Source organism: Grammomys surdaster, unplaced genomic scaffold (genome assembly GCF_004785775.1).
Source record: "Grammomys surdaster isolate TR1022 unplaced genomic scaffold, NIH_TR_1.0 126048, whole genome shotgun sequence".
In the NCBI taxonomy this organism is placed as follows: domain Eukaryota; kingdom Metazoa; phylum Chordata; class Mammalia; order Rodentia; family Muridae; genus Grammomys; species Grammomys surdaster.
This window is the reverse complement of record NW_021620860.1, coordinates 2,257,797-2,274,733: the sequence shown is the minus strand read 5'-3', so window position 1 is coordinate 2,274,733 and position 16,937 is coordinate 2,257,797. Positions and strand designations below refer to the sequence as shown.

The 16,937-nt window shown below is 52.9% G+C and overlaps 1 protein-coding gene across 1 annotated transcript in view; it reads left to right on the top strand.

Moving 5' to 3' along the window:
• The window catches only part of Arhgap23 (Rho GTPase activating protein 23), a 65,942-nt gene that overhangs the window by 15,242 nt on the left and 33,763 nt on the right, over positions 1 to 16,937 (top strand). Inside the window, exons 11-17 of the mRNA XM_028755037.1 lie at positions 1,095 to 1,238; positions 7,750 to 8,067; positions 9,163 to 9,224; positions 9,406 to 9,536; positions 10,339 to 10,460; positions 10,799 to 10,954; positions 14,581 to 14,659. Of these exons, the coding sequence (XP_028610870.1) occupies positions 1,095 to 1,238; positions 7,750 to 8,067; positions 9,163 to 9,224; positions 9,406 to 9,536; positions 10,339 to 10,460; positions 10,799 to 10,954; positions 14,581 to 14,659 (1,012 nt within the window). The remainder of the gene's footprint in view (positions 1 to 1,094; positions 1,239 to 7,749; positions 8,068 to 9,162; positions 9,225 to 9,405; positions 9,537 to 10,338; positions 10,461 to 10,798; positions 10,955 to 14,580; positions 14,660 to 16,937) is intronic.

The following is a 16,937-nucleotide window of genomic DNA, read 5'->3' as shown; positions in this document are numbered from 1 at the left end:
GCCTGTGTGTGTATGTGTGCCATGCTCACGCCTGTGTGTGTGTGTGTGTGCCATGCTCACATCCTACTGCTGTGGAGGCCAGTTACAGATGGTGGTGAGCCACCATGTGGTTGTTGGGAATTGAACTCAGGACCTCTGGAAGAGCAGCCATCGTTTTTTGTTTGTTTGTTTCTTTTTTTTTTTGTTTTTTTTTTTTTGTTTTTCGAGACAGGGTTTCTCTGTGTAGCCCTGGCTGTCCTGGAACTCACTCTGTAGACCAGGCTGGCCTCAAACTCAGAAATCCGCCTGCCTCTGCCTCCCAAGTGCTGGGATTAAAGGTGTGAGCCACCACTGCCTGGCCAGCCAGTGCTTTTAACCGCTGAGCCATCTCTCCAGCCCCAGGCCAGGTCTTCATAGACCTTGAAGACAGGGTTTAATTCAGGCTGGCTTCAAACCTGTGATGTTTCTGTGTCAGCCTCCTGAGTGCTGGGAACATTATAGCGCTAGGGCCCCCAAGCCTCCCCACGTGCCTTTTCCGGTCTCCTGGTCATTTGTGCACTTTTCTCACACGCAAGTGTGTTTTGTTAGCTTAGCACCTTCAAGACAGAGCCACCTAGCTCCCCTTGTCACTTCCTCAGCTTACTGAACTCTCCCTGGACACGCCAGCTCTGAGGCTGGATTCCTGGTGACACCATCACTTCTTGTTTAACTCCTGGTGGGTTTCACTCCCTGTCCCATCACTACTTGGTCTTTGTTGATGTTCCTACTTCCGCTGTTTACTTAACTCCTTATTGCCACAATCACTTCCCCTGTTTCCTCAATTCCTTCGAGGCTGTAAAGCTGAAGGAAGGCCCAGGCTGGTTTTTCCAGCGTGGGGAGCCATGTGTCCTGCTGGTAGGTCCAGCTCTTTCCTCCGTTCTGGCTTCTTCAGGAGGTCTCATGACCTCAACACAAACAGTCCAGAGAGGACAAGCAAGGCCCATGAGGTCACCCAGCACAGCAGAGTACAGCCCAGACATACGCCAGGCCCGTGTGGCTGCCAGTGGTCCATGAGGCTCCTGAGATGCTGGCACTGTGGGAGTCACCCTAAATTGCCTAATGTCTTCTCCCAACAGTCTCTAGATAGCTGGGGCACCTCTGAAGATGCTGATGCCCCCTCTAAACGACACTCAACCTCTGACCTCTCAGATGCAACCTTCAGTGACATCAGGAGAGAAGGCTGGTTGTATTATAAGCAGATCCTCACCAAGAAGGGGAAGGTAAGGCGGCCTGAGGCCGGAGGACTGGCCGGATGGAAGCTGGCTCTGGCAGAACTTTCCAGGTGCTCTTATGCCTGCCCTGAAGCCTCTGGAGCCAAAAAACCAAACTAAACCAAACCAAACCAAACCAAAAAAAAAAAAAAAAAAAAAAAAAACTACTTCAGGCTGTAGCCTGTGGAATTAAGTTACACGCCAGGAAGAGTTTCTGGGGGAGGGGGATTTACTGAATCCTGAAAAGGAGGTTAGCAGAAAGGTGCTCCTGCAATGGAAGTACACGGCAAGCTGTTTGGAATCCTGACCAAGCCATTCTTGAAAGGCCATGACTGAGCGACGGGGCTCTGGATAAAGGAGCTAGGGTAGGCTGAGGGAAGCAGAGGCTGGCTCTCCCGGCCTGTGAGGTCCTTGGGCGCAGACTTGGTTTAAGGACAACTGACACCCTTGGGGCTCTTGGAGCTGGAGCTTTCAAGTGCTCATGCGGCTTCCTGGGGTGACTTAGTGAGGGAAGCCAGGGAGTAAGAAGACCCCTTAGAAGCCACCACTTTGTGAGTGGGTGAGGAGGGGGCAGGAGGAGACAGATAGGACTCAGAAGGTAAGGTGGGGCTCTAATCTCTCAGGCAGGAGCTTGAGTTCCAGGCTTGGAGCCCTGGGCTGGAGAGACGGAAAAAAAAGGAGGCAGGGTGGTTTAAACAGATCTGGCCTTCAATCTTGATGCCATGGCTTGTTGATCTGAGGACTCAGAACCTAGTGCTTATGACTCAGTGTCTATAAGGGGAGCTGACTAACACCTTTCCAAACCTGCTCCTAAGCATTTAAAAGACATGGTGTGAACAAGAGTGTATCATGCTATGTGTGGTGAGTCTAGTCTATAATCCAAGCTATTTGAGAGGCTGAGACAGGAGGATGGGAAGTTCATGACCTGTCTAGGCTAAAGAGTGAGTTCAAGGCCAGCCTTAGCAACTTACTAAAATTCTGTCTCAAAATAAAATGTATAAAAGGGCTAAGGGTATAGACTATTGGTAAATGTTTGTCTAGCAGATATAAGGGCCTGATTTCAAGCCCTAGTCACACCACACACACACGCACACACACACACAAACACACATACACACACGAGAAAAAATATAGTGTTTGTTGTGGGCTGTGCCTCAGGAACTCTTGCCTGACTTATTGCAGAGAGAATCAGTGGGAAGTGAGACTGGGGTCCCCACAGAGCTTGGCACTCGGGGCTGCTGTTCTTCTGTCTTACTGCCATTACAGGAATCTCAGTATTTATGAGGGCTCCAGACTCATGGACACGCAAGCCCCTTATATAAAGCAGCTTGGTATCTGCGTTGGGCTTACACAATCCTCCCAGGCACTGTAACTCATCTCCGGATGACATATGTTGCCTCATGCTATGTAAGGCTATGTGAATAGTTGTTACTCTGAGTTGATTATGGACTGCTGAGGGAAAAAAGCCAATCTGTATCCCTTGGTAGAGATGCAGGTGTTATTTTTGTTTTGTTTTGTTTTTCTGAGTGCTTTTGATCCCTGTTTGGTTAAATCCATGGTCATGGAACCCGTAGAAGGGACCCCTGTAGGGGTGGAACCTGGAAAGGACGAACTTTGAAATAGTCAGAGTTTGAATTTCTACCCAGCCACATATTGTGTGCATATGACTCCGGGAGCAAACTCAAGTCCCCTGAGCTATAAGATGAGTCAGGAGGGGAGAGGTGTAGGTTCTGAAGGCCCGGGAGCACAAAGTCCCTGCTCCCGAGGAGCTGCTGAACTCTAGTGACTTATGTGAGGGGGCTGCTTGCCCAGTCCTGTCCTCTTGGGGTTGATGACCACAGAGAAAGTGCTAATTGCTCCTCAATGACAGGTGCACTGCAGGTCACAGCACAGGGAGTTTGGGGCTTAGCGGGTGGGGTGTGTATGTCTAGGAGGTTGAGGTGAAGCTCATGGGAGTCTGTAGTAGAGAGGAAGTGGGTGGGACGTAGCATCCTGGGGAGAGCCCTCACTAAGGCTGGAGGGAGGCTGAGTGTGCCCAAGCCAGGTTGGCTGGAGAGCCCAGAGCAAGCGGTAGAAGGTGACGTGGGGATTTGGTACCTGGAGGAACTTTTCTGTCTTGAGATATGGGGTAGAGTGCAGAGATGTGTAACGTCGGATAGTAGCATGTCTCTGCCAGAAGGAATCCGTATCATTGCTGCTGTTTACATGATCAAGGCCCTGGGATGGGACCAGAAACTGTTTGTAAGAGATTCTAGGGAGAAGGTTGGCTGATGGCCTCTGGGGCTGAGGAAGGTACAGGATAGGCCAAGGAGCCTAGCTCCTGGCTTGGCTGGCAGGGGGGACTCTGTCTTGAGCCTCTGGCCACCTGAGGGAGGATTAGGGGAGAGGAAGGTCTGTTGGAGCTGTGTGACCCTACACGTACTTTGGTTGAGATCCTGTGAATGGAAGCATAGGTTTGGCAGACAGGGAGGTACAGGGCGGCCCACACCTTAGTCTGCCAGGTGTGCACCTGTGGCCTAAGGCACAGGGAGAAGGAGAATGACAAGGACCTAGCAGAGTCTTTTCTCCCCCCACCTCCTTGATGTTTGAAGACAGGGTTTCTCTGTGTAGCCCTGGCTGTCTTGGAAGTCACTCTGTAGACCAGGCTGGCCTCAAACTCAGAAATCCGCCTGTTTCTGCTTCCCCAGTGCTGGGATAAAAGGTGTGCGCAACAACAGAATCTCTACAGGAAGTGAGAACTGGGAAGTCGAGGTTGGCCGTGGAACTAAACAGACATGGGAAGATGGCAGTCACTCCAAGAAGGGGTGGACAAGAACAGCAGGATGTCCAGGCAGAGCCTGTGGGGACAACAGCCTCTACATCCATGCATGGTAGAAAAGTATCTTAGTGATCTTTCTGTCAGGGAGCCTGGCCCCAGCTTTGGGTGACCCTGCTAGCCCAGCTCCAGTGTTTTCTAGGCAGGGATGGGCATTAACTCCTTGGTTCACTGAGTTAGTTCTGAAGTACAGGGGCTTGTCACCTGGTGCCACGTCTGGGAACTAAAAGAAGTATCCTGGAGTCGGAGTTAGCTGCTGACCCTGGGTCTATCTGGGGTAGCCTCATGTCATCTACACCAGCAGTTCCATCCTCCACCTCCTTCAGAGACCACCAATGCCAGACAGAGGATGGGTGGCGCATGCGGGTGGTTCTCATTCTGCCAGAGCCACTGTGTGAGGGACATGACCGTGGACACGTACTGCTTAACTCTCATTATCTGTTAGAGGTGACACTGATGCCAGGGAAAGACTTGACTTATTCAGGGTTATCCAGACGGTTTAGTCTTAGGGGGAGCCTTGGGGCCACCTCACGTTAACACAGTTATTCTCTTGAACAGGAGTCTTGTTTATTACATTAGTGGTAGGGCTGCTCCAGGCGGCACTGTCTGAGCCCAGGGCTCTGTGAGGGTGTGCTAGGCTAAGGGAATCCACCCTGAGGGAAGCCGGGCATGGGTGCTTCAGCCTTGTTCTCTGGAGACCCCCACTATCAGGACATAAAGTAGACTCAATATTAGCTGATAAACAAGGAGCACTTGCCCTGGCAGCTTGTAGCCGGCCACCCACATCCAGGAGGTGAGCTTAGGGGGTATCTGTAGGGCAACAGAACTGTCAGAGGCACCTCATCAAGGAGCCGATGCCGGTGACTTGAGCTTAGAGCTGAAGGAGGCAGCCACATACAGAAATGAGAGAAGCCGAATGCCTGGGAGGCAGAGGCATGAAGATCAGGAGTTCAAGTATAGCCTAGCACAGTGGTGCACACTTAATCCCAGCACTTGAAAGGCAGAGCAGGCTCTGAGTTTGAGGCCAGCTTGGTCTACAGAGTGAGTTTCAGGATAGACAGAGCTAGGGTCTGGGGAATCTAGGTCAGTGCAGAATCTTCCTGACATGTATAGACCCTGCATTCAGTCTCCAAGGCGGCAACAATAACAACGACCATCCATCCACACATGCATACATGCATACACTCATCCATACATACACACACACATACATACATACATGCATACGCACACACACGCATGCATACATACATGCATGCATACATGCATGCATACATACCTACATACATGCATACAATAGAAGAAGGAGGAGGAGGAGGAGGAACAGAGGAGGAGAGGAGGAGGGGATGAGCACAGGGCTCAGCAGGTGAGGAGGCTTGCTGCCAAGCCTGATGAGTGAGCTCAGTCCCGGGGATGCACATGGTGGAGGTAGGAACTTGGTCCTTAAAGTTGTCCTTTGTCTTTCACTATCGTGCCACAGCACACCCACATTTCCCCACCCTTTTAAAATAAATAAATAAATAAATAAATAAATAAATAAATAAATAAGTGGGGAGGGAGAGTGAGAGAGCCCGCAGGAGAAGCAGCTAGTGCATGGGCTGTAAGTAAGGTAGGAAGTCACTGGGAGGCAAAAGCCTGGTGGCTTGACAGACAGAAGCAGGGAGATGAGTTTGGAGTCAGCATGGGACCTCAGGGCCTTCTGTTTGCTTTAAGGGGCTACCCAGGGGCAGTCTTTCACTGCAGAAATGTCTGCAGGACTGTTGCCTGCAGGGACAAGGAGAGGGGTGCGGAGAAGGTCGGTGCTGTTGTCCAGGTGAGAAGGTCAATGAGGGGGACAGGATGATGGCACCCAGTTGGGGACAGGCGATACTCTGAAAGGAGCAGGGTTGTTTTCTCATGAGCTAGATGTCAGAGGCAACTCCCAGGTTTCAGGGAAGCTAGGCGGATTGACCGAGCTGGAAAAGATGGCACAAGGGTGGAGAACAGGTTTGAGGGCAGAGGCTCGTACACTGTTGTGAGCAGGGAGTATGGGGCCCACCCATGCTGTGTGCAAGCCAGGAGCAGGGCGTGGGGTTGCTGAGCAGGGTTTGAGCCTCTCAGCCCTGGGCTGGTGCTTAACGCAGTTGGCATCAGCAGATGAAATGACTGCTTAAAGCCACAGGAGTGCATAATGTCCCTGCAGGAGGGGTGCAGGGTGAGGACAGCTCAGGACAAAGTCCTGCAAGGGAGGTCTCCTTCTCTGTTGCCTGTTGGGCCTGGACGAATGCTTCACTGTGGAGTGCTGTCTGGATGGGTGCATGGTTAGTGTCATCCTTGGCTACTGCCTGCTAGGGACACCTCTCTCTTCCACCATATCTCCAGACAAATGTCTCCAAATGGTAGTTTAGTCTAGGTAAGACAGAACTACGGTCTGCATCTGGGGACATGGCTAGTGGTTAAGACCATATGATCCCCTTTTTTTCTTTTTTCTTTTCGTTTTTCGAGACAGGGTTTCTCCGTGTAGCCCTGGCTGTCCCGGAACTCTATAGACAAGGCTGGCTTCAAACTCAGAGTTCTGCCTGCCTCTGCCTCCCAAGTGCTGGGATTAAAGGCATGCATCACTACTACCACCACTGGGCTAGCACATGGTCCCCTGGCAGAGGACCCAGGCTCAGTTCTCAATGCCCACAGGGCAGTTCACAACCATCCCTAGCTCCAGGTTCAGGGGGTCTGGTGCCCTCTCCTGACTTCCACAGGTACCAGGCACAAATGTGGCATACAGACCTGCACTCATACACATGAAATAAAATAGAATAGAATAAAATGAACTACAAGTATGGAGAGAGGGTGGATTGAAAGCAAGAAAGAAGCTTCGTGGTGGCGCATGCCTTTAATTAGTGGCGAGAGGCAGTGGCAGGCGGATTTCTGAGTTCCAGGCCAGCCTGGTCTACAGAGTGAGTTCTAGGATAGCCAAGGCTACACAGAGAAAGAAACCGTGTCTCAAAAACAGCAACAACAAAACCAAACCAAAACAAAATAAATCAATTTTAAAAAGGGAAAGAGGCTGCCTGTGTCAGGCCAGGGAGCAGCAAGGCAAGGGCTGGAAGCCCCTCCGGCTCCCAAGTGACACTGAGAGTGGGTTCTAGGCAGGGTGCCCCTAGTGAAGTCTTGAGGGAGAGGCAAGGCACTGGGGAGGGCAGCCTCCTCAGTGTGTTGGTAGCTCCTGGCCATCACAGTTTTGTTCAGGGTGACACACGAGGCAGAGTCTGAGCAAGGGATGGCGTGGTAAGAATTTTTTTTTTTCAAGACAAGGTTTCTCAGCCAGGCGGTGGTGGCGCACACCTTTAACTCATAGGCATAGACTGGCCTTGAACTCAGAGATGTACCTAACTGCCTTCTGAGTGCTGGAACCAAAGGTGTGTGTCACCACGCTTGGTGATATTTTATGCTTCTGGGGACCTTACTCCTTCTTGGATTCCATTTCAGGTCCCTGTCTGGCAGTGCTGGTATTTAGAGTAGGTAGAAGTTGACATCTTGGGGTTTTTAGTGGTGGGTCTGGGCAAGTGGACTGAGAGGCCACAGTTTGGCTGTTGGAAGGGAGGCGGGGTAGGCTAAGGTCTGTCTCCTCTGTAGTCCATGGCCTGCTGCTTCTCAGCCTTTGGCAGACCCGTGGCAGGCATGGCTCTCACCGCTGCCCTGTTTCTCCCACTCTATGTCTCCCTGCAGAAAGCGGGCGGCGGCCTGCGCCAGTGGAAGCGCGTCTATGCCGTCCTGCGGGCGCGCTTGCTCTCGTTGAGCAAGGAGCGGCGGGAGCCCGGGCCGGCGGCTGCGGGGGCTGCGGCGGCCGGCGCAGGTGAGGACGAGGCGGCGCCCGTCTGCATCGGCTCCTGCCTGGTGGACATCTCCTACAGCGAGACCAAGAGGAGGCACGTGTTCCGGCTGACCACCGCTGACTTCTGTGAATATCTCTTTCAGGCTGAGGACCGGGATGACATGCTGGGCTGGATCAGAGCGATCCGGGAGAACAGCAGGGCCGAGGGCGAGGTGAGGCCCTGGGCTTGTGCCCAGTGGGCCACCAGGGCAAGGCAGAGGCAGGGCAGGGCAAGGCAGGGCTGCCTCTCAGCTGCTGTGACCTGGGGTGGCCACTCTGAATCTCACTCCCTCTCCTAGGAAAAGAGCTATTAAGAATCTACCGTGGGACTGCCCACCTAAGTTTGGGTTTGAAGACAGACTCATGCACTGGCTGCAGGCAGCTGGCATTCTCAGAGCCCAGGGACCAGCAGAAACAATAGCAACTGCAGCGATTACAGTAATTACTGTCTTTGTTGGGTCTGCCTCGGGCAGGCTCTGTCCCACTGAGGTCAGCTCCAGGCCAGCCATAGCCTCTGGTAGGCTGGAGTAGGCAATCTCCAAGGAACGGGGTGCAGAATGAGCTGTCCTGCTCAGATGTCAGCGCCCTCCTGAGTCAGAGGACAGACACAGGGACCTTAACCAGAGGCTTAGCCTTTGGCGGCAGCCAGGCAGAGGTTGGGGAGAGCTAAAAAAAAAAAAAAAAAAAAAAGAAATTCTCTCCTTAGAATTGCCAATGTCTCCTCTGGGTCCAGACTGCACAGAGGTCATCTGACACACCTGTGCAGAGGAAGGTGCAGTCTAGTGACTGGAGGCTGGCGTCACCATGAAGGCAGTGCGCCCAGGCTTGTCCCTGGATAGCCCTTTCCCTGAGAACCTTGGTGGGGTCCTCCCCTCCTGAGGATAGCCTCTGCTCTACACAGCAGAGGGCCTGCGTCCCCTGTTCTAGAGGCTTTCTCTTGGGATACTGTCGGTCCACCTGTAGTAATTGTCCGTCTGTAACTGACAGGTCTGGGAGGAATGCTCTGCTGCTCTGCACCCCAACATGGAGGCTGCTTTGTTCAGCCCCACTATACTTACTGCCAAACTGACTGGGGCTCAGAGATGTTAGGTGGCTTCCCCAAAGTCACACAGCTGCCCAGGGAGGCCAGCCCTGGCCTTTGCCCATCCAGGTCTATGCTGTCCACCTGGTGGATAGAGGGAAGACTGAGGCAGGGGCCGGGGAGGAACTCTGGTGGGGTGGTCTGTGGCCCCTGACATGGCTCCTCTCTCCTCCCCTCCCCCTGGCAGGACCCTGGCTGTGCCAACCAAGCTCTGATCAGCAAGAAGCTTAATGATTATCGCAAAGTGAGGTAAGACCAGTTCTCCCAGAGCAGCCTGTGTGGGGAGGCAGTCCTGTGGGGTTGGGAGCTCCCTCGCTCAGTAAGTGAGGTGAGCGGATTGTCTCTAGTTGGAGAGGATGGAGGCTGGGGACAGTGGCTTGCTGAGCCACTCCAGATGAAGACACCCTCCTCTTCCTTCTCCCCTCTGCAGCCATAGCTCTGGGCCTAAAGCCGATGCCTCCCCTAAAGGCTCTCGGGGCCTGGGAGGCCTCAAGTCTGAATTCCTCAAGCAGACTGCGGTCCGCGGCCTCAGAACTCAGGACCAGTCTGCAGGAAGCAAGGGTAGGAGGGCTGTGTGCACAGAGTGTGCTTGTGCGGGGCAGCGCCCCTGCCTGTGTGTGCCCGGGGTGACTACTGATGTCTGCCTTGAGTGTGAGTCTGTGAGGGGTCTGGGGCCTCAAGGTTTCGGGGCTGGAAGCATCTGGATCCTGATTTGCTTCCACAACATTCTTGCTGGGCAGCCCTCTGGTTTCTGCCTGTGTCCTGTGGGAGTGAGAGGCTCACTCTGCAGGCGGCCTGCATCTTTACAGCCCGGGCTGTTAGGAACCACTTCCTGCACTAGAGAGACTGCTCAGTGGTGACGAGCTTCCAGAGGGCCTCAGAGCTTACACCTGCCTGCAGCTCCAGCTTCAGCAGCTCTGACTCCTCTGACATCTCTGGGGACCAGCACTCATGTGCACCCCCAGTACACACACACGTGTGCACACACACACGCAAAATTTTTTTAAACTTTAAAATCTTTTTTTTTTTACAGCCAAAAGAAAGCATTTCCTTTGGTCACGCCGAAATGTGGGATGCACTCATCTCACAGGCTGGTCCTTGAGGCCGCCAACTACCCTTATGGAGCCATAACCTCCTTCCTGGGCTCAGTTACCTCACCCTCTAAGCCTTCTCTCACTGCATATAATTTCCGGCCTCCCCAGTTCTTTGATGAAGTCCCTGTGTCCTGGCGTGTGGGTGTGGCACTGAATGTGTGGGACCCTCTGAGTCCCTGTGTCCTGGTGTGTGGGTGTGGCACTGAGTGTGTGGGACCCTCTGGCCTCCCCCAGCTGACCCCAGCTCTCTTTGCCACTGTTCATCCCAGAAGACACTACTGCAGCTCCCAGAACCCCCTGGGGTATCAACATTATCAAGAAGAACAAGAAGGCCACCCCGAGGGCATTTGGGATCCGGTTGGAGGAGTGCCAGCCTGCCACTGAGAACCAGGTGGGTACCCACAGTGCTCGAGGCAGGCAGTGCATAGCAGGCCATGGCAGGGACCAGAGCTGTGAGAATGTGACGGCAGCCTGTTCCTCATATACACAGCCGGATGGCCAACCGGAAGAGGGGATCCCAGAGTCCTACAGAGGGCCTCGCTGACCTGAGGCCCACCCTGGTTTGCACCTTTTGAGCCTGTGGCTCATATTAGTTCTGACCGTTAGAGAGAGGCCAAAGAACTTGATCTCCTTGGGTGTCCTGATAGCAGCTCTGGTCTTCCTTCTCTACCCACTTAGCCTCCTACCCCAGCCCTGTTCCTAACCCCTCTCCCATGTCTCTGCTCCCAGCGTGTCCCCCTGATCGTGGCTGCCTGCTGCCGTATTGTGGAGGCACGGGGGCTGGAATCAACTGGCATTTACCGGGTACCTGGCAACAATGCAGTAGTGTCTAGCCTGCAGGAGCAGCTCAACCGTGGGCCCAGTGACATCAACCTGCAGGATGAGGTGGGTGTGGCTCAGCCATTAGTGGAGTCCGGGGACAGCCTGGTTGCACTCACCATGTTCCACTATATGCTTGTCACTGGGCCAGAGTGTCCAGATGGCAGAAGAAAGCCTGCCCAGTCGGCCGGCCCCAACGGGCGTCTTCCCAAGAATGGCCCAAAAAGAAATGTAGCCTGGCCTGCTAGGTACTGAGACAAAGGCAGCTGGGTTTTGTTTGTTTGTTTGTTTTTGTTTTTTTCAGAGAGGGTCCTCTATGTAGCCCAAGCTGATCCTTCTGCCTCTGCCTTCCAAGAGTTGGGATATAGCTATGGGCAGTGGCGGAGCAGCTGTCGTCCTCTGGCTGGGTGACAGTTTTGCATGGGCATTTAGGACGGCCGAGTTCTCTCAGCTAAGTGCAAATATAAATACGGCCAGAGAGAGGGCTGAACACTTCCTGGGAAATCAACTTCCAAGAGAGCCAGTTAGCAAGCATTTTAGGCCTCCTGCTGTTCTCCCTGCCTCCCCTCCTTCTCTCCTTCCTCATCCTGCCCACCCTCCTCCTTCCTACAGTCCTTTAGCACCAGGCAAAATGGGCTGGATTCTGTGGGGCGCTGAGGTCCAAAGAGCCCTGGCCTGGAGGAGGGGGTGTGCACCAATGCTGCAGCCTGGAAAGAAAGGCTGGAGCTGAGAGCACACCGCAGCTGCTGACACTACGCCACAGAGCGTGTACATGACTGTAGTGTTCAAATGAGTCCTGGAGTCTCAGGTTCCCCGAGGGACTTTGAAGAGGCCACACACAGGTCGAGAGCCCTAGCTTTGCTGGATCGAGGGCCACTCTGCTTTGCTCTGAGTATTACCTTGGAGTTTTTCACATCTATTCATTTGCTGGGGGCTCCACCTGGACTGTGTGTGCTGTGGGACATGTGGAAGTTGGTTCTCCCTTTCCACCATGTGCGTCCTGGGGACTCGGCTTGGCTCCTCAGGTGTGGCCGCGAGCGTCTTTACCTGTTGAGTGATCTCTGGCTAGCCCACCTTGGATTTTTGTGTAAGATTTTTATTTGACCAAAGGGGCGCCAATGAAAAGGGCTTTGGGGGGAAAGCTGTGAGTCTGGCTAGTGACGCACCACAGACCAGTGACACGGAATATTTTTATCTCTGGGAGAGGAGACAAGTAGATGTGGCATCAGAGATAAGAGAAAAGAGCGAGCTGCCACCAAGCGCTTGTGTATGAGAGGAGGGAGAGACTGCTGAGGGCTGGAGCAGGGGCAGCCTCCAGAGCTCCTGAGGATGTGGCAAAGCAGGAGGGAGAGCTGGCATGGTTTAAGACTCACGAAAGTGCTTGGGGGTTGGACAAAGATGGGCACACCTTCTGTGTTTGGGGGTGGGGACCGTCAGACCCAGGGCTACTGATGGATTCCTGTAACCTTTGACCTTGAGCCAGGGACAGTGAGGGAGCTTTGGGCAGTTCTTACACTGGGGAGCACCACCAAGGGGAGGGCATGAGGGAGAGTGATGCCAAGGCTTTGTGGAGAGCAGAGGGTGAGGAAAGAAGCCCAGAGGTGCAGGGGTCACTGTGGGTCAGGATAACAGAGGGCCCTGGGTAAGTGGAGGCAGGGAGAGGGGAGGAAGGACAGGCAGAGAGACCAGAGGGTGGACTGGTAGCTACATGAGAAACAGGATGGCTTGAGGAGAGGCTGAAGGGAGGGATGAGTCAGGTCATGCCCCATTGCATTTGGGATGATGGTACATCACCTATATGGGTTGACAGTCTCCTCAGGCCTTGGCTAAGTGGGGTTATGTGACAGCCTGGGGCCAAGGGAAAAGCCAGACTGATACCAGCTTGGAAGGGCAGAAGGACAGAGCTCTTAGGGAGCTGGTGTGGGACAGACACTGTCAGAGGAAACTGGAGGGAGAGGAGAGGTGCTCAGCCATCAAGGAGGAGCGGAGAGGGGCCTGTAAGAACCACCCCAAACCGGGTCAGCATTCAGTGAGACACATCAGCTCACCTTAGCTGGGAAGAAGCGGGGGCAGAGATGGAGGGGTGGCCGGCCTGACCAGGTTGAGCAGGCACGCCCGGTGTGCTAGCTGCAGTTTGGTGGCAGGCATCACTCCCACTGATGAGGTTTCGTCTTTGCTTTGGTGGAGTGTGGAAGTCAGCACTGTGTGTGCGCCCGTGGAGAGGGTGATGTTGGGCACTCTGGCACAGAGCTGAGGCTCTCTGTGGTGAGTCTGAGTCAGTCTCTGCAGACTGTTTCCTGCTCTCTGGCAGTTCTGAGGTAGGAACTCAGAACTAGATCATAAGCCTAGCTATGCCTAGCTATGGCATGTAGGGTGTTGGCGCCCCCTGGTGGACAGAGTGAACTGTCTCTTCCTCTAGATGGTTAGAGCAGCTTCTCTTCCCGAGCTCGGTGGACATTTGAGGCAAATGAATTATGTACTGAGGTGCACGTGTGTGGTATTGTAGTGGAGGAAATTTAGCATCATCCCTGGCCATATCCTCCTATGTGTGTGGTGCTCCCTCAACCCAGATGGGAAAACCAAAATAGCCCGACTGGAGAATCCGAGCAGGTAAACGTTCTTGCCAGGCAAGCCTGGTGAGATGGAACTTCCCCAGAACCCGCGGAGCGAGGAGAGAGCTGACTCCCAGACTGTGTCTTCTGACCTCCCCATACGCACAACACCCAAGCGCACGAGTGATAAGCAGCATTTTTAAAGAAAGAAGAAGAAGGGCTGGGAGATAGTGCAGTGGTTAAAGTATTGGCTGAGCAGGTCTCAGCACCTTTGTAAGTGCTGAGTGGCTTTGGTAGCTCACCTGTAGTTCCAGTCTTGAGAAGGTGGAGACAGGCTCTCCAGAGCAAACTGGCTAAGGAGAGTAGCCATAGCGGTGTGCTCTGGGTTCGATTGAGACACCCTGCCACACTGGATAAGGTGGCAGAGAACGATCAGGCCTTCACGTGCACAAATGAGCGTGTACACTCCCATACTCATGCTCACATGTGTACACACACATGAAAATGGGAGAGCCCCAGGAGACAAAATCACCCCACACTTAGATCATTTGCATCCCGGCCGCTCAGAGCACAGTCTCATGGGAGATAGTGAAGACAAGGGAAGAAGCATCTGGAAGAATGTCAGAGTGTGGTGCAGATGGTGTGGTGCTGGGATTCATGGGTGGCTGCTTAGACCTGGGCAGTGAGGCAAGGTGAGGAGGCGTTCCTGTGCAGGGCGTGGGATGGAGAGCTCCCCTAGGGGACAGCACAGGGGACATGTGCAGAGGGCCCAGGACAGGAAGGAGTCGGCAGCGTGTGAGCCCTGTGCTGTGCACACTTGGGCTTTGGGTGATGTGCCTGCTCAGAGGATCGCTCTTAGCTGGGGAGCGGCAGGCGGCCTGGCACTTACGGATACACTGGAGATGTCAGGGCGTGCTTATGTGAGATGGCTGCCCTGACTTCTGTTCCCCACATTTGGGCCCTCTCACTTTTTGTGGCAGACAGTATTGAGCCCACTGGGCTAGCTGGAGTCAAGTATATGTTCTGGACAGGCACAGAGACCTGGGGACTTGGTGGCCTGGCTGGTCCTAGAGCTACCAGACATGGGAATGTGGGCCCCTGGGATCCTGTCTGTGTCCTGACAGCTCTGTTCCTCCTTAGCGCTGGCAGGACCTCAATGTGATCAGCAGCCTGCTCAAGGCTTTCTTCCGGAAGCTCCCAGAGCCTCTCTTCACTGATGGTGAGTAGTGGGTGGGGTTGGGAGGGGCATCTCATCCACTACATTTCTGGCCATTCCTAGTCACACACTCTCTCGATCTGGGTTGTTGGCTTTAATTTTATAAGTATTTATTTTTTATTATATGTAAAAACACCAAAGATATTTGTGTATGTGAAATACCGAGCCTGTCCATCTGTCCATCAGTTCTGACTCCGTCCTCCCTTGCTGAGGTCGTGACTGTGCTCTGAGCAGTCTCTGTGACCTAGCACCGCCCCCTGTAAAAGGTCCCTGAGCGGGGACTGTTATCAAACTCCTTCATGGGCTGAGACACAGAGGGGTGAAGTGAGGTGCTGAGGTCACCCAGCCTGTATGTGGTATAGACACATTCCACCTCAGGAATTCCACCTCTGTCCAGAAACCCATCTCTAGCCCATCCTTATCAGTCTGAGCACGTGTAGCAGCGCATGCCTCCAACCCCAGCACTCAGGAGGCTGCGGCAGGAGGATGGTGCTTTTGAGGACAGACTGGGCTACATAGAGAGCTATAAAACAAAATTACAAGTAGTGTATGGTGGTGTACACCTTTAGTCTCAGCACTCGGGAGGCAGAGGCAGACGGATCTCTGTGAGTTGGAGGCCAGCCTGGTCTACATCGTGAGGTCCAGGACAGCCAGGGCTATGTGGAGAGACCCTGTCTCAAAATTCAACACAAAACAAAAATCATGAAGAGACAAAGCAGTTCTGCCAACCTGTTGTGTTCCTTTCCTTACTTTCCGCTGTGAGGCTGTGAGACACCCAGACCAACCGGGGTGGACTGAGCGACTTAGTGCTGCGTGCACTGACGGGTGCGGACAACTGGCCGGCCCTGTGGGAGGAAAAAGTCCCGGGGTGTTACATTTTCCAGTTTCCTTGGTGTGAATACTCTCACTGTGACTAACTTCAAGCCACTGGCATGGTATTCCCCATGCAGACAGGAAAGAGACATACATCTGTGTCTGCAGAGCCAGTGTGAGCAGGTCGCAGCTTCACTGCTGAGAGAAATACAGTCAAATCTCTAGCCCATGCTTTTCAAATTGCTCCTCTACTGATGAGAATTTAAATCTGCTAAAAACCATCCCATACCCCTCCTTGAATCTGTCCTTACAAGCCTAGACCTGTTTTGGAGGTGGATGCTTAGGTGTGGAGCGATAGGTCAGTCTCCTGTAAGGGCTGGTGTGGCTTGCACATGGAGGAGGCTGACGTCATAGTCACACAAGCAAATTCCTCTGTCACCTTTTCTTTTCTTTTTCTTTTTTCTTTTTTTTTTTTTTGGTTTTTCGAGACAGGGTTTCTCTGTGTAGCCCTGGCTGTCCTGGAACTCAGTCTGTAGACCAGGCTGGCCTCGAACTCAGAAATTCGCCTGCCTCTGCCTCCCAAGTGCTGGGATTAAAGGCGTGCGCCACCACCCCCCGGCTCCACTGCTCTCTTAAGTCTTCTCTTTCCTGTGCTGTTCTGACTCATTTTATCAAATCTTTGATTTGTCATTTTATCTGCCTCCCAGTTAGACCTCACTTTCAAACATGGCTACTTCCTTCTACAAACGAATTTTACCTTCATTGTTTGGGATTAAAGGTGGGTACTAAGGGTGTGCTTGTATTCCAGCCAGAGGGATTACAGGTGTGTACTCAGGACATGTCTGTATTGCAGCTGGATCGCACAGACCTAGAAGGTCTTTGGATGTGATCTCTTGCAAGAGCGGCCGTGTTGCTGGATTAAAATTCCTCTACAAACACCAAGCTACACAACTATAACATATAAGCATAGGACCCAGCTCAGACCCACACAGGGTTGTTTCAGTAAGAGATCTCATTTTACAACCCATTATGAAGGGAAGTCGGAACAGGAACCTGAGGCAGGCACCTAGAGGCAGGAACTGAAGCAGAGGCCAAGGAGGAGTGCTGCTTACTGGCTCATTCTTTAAGGCTCACTTAGCTTCCTTTCTTTCTATTTTTAAAATGAACAGTTAATTCTTTTTTACTGGTTTATTTATTTGATTTACATCCCAATATCAGCCCCCATCTGTTTTTTTTAAATATTTATCTATTTATTTATGTGGTTGCTGGGAATTGTTCCCAGATCCTCTGGAAGAGCAGCCAGGTTTTTCCCACCTTTGGAGGTGAGGACCGAACCCAGGGCCTTGTGCTTGCTAGGCCAGAGTTCTACCACCGAGCTAAATCCCCAACCTCAGTCCACAGTCAGTTTTTTGTTGTTGTTGTTTTTTTTTCCTTTTGAGATTTATTTATTTTACTTATATGAGTACAC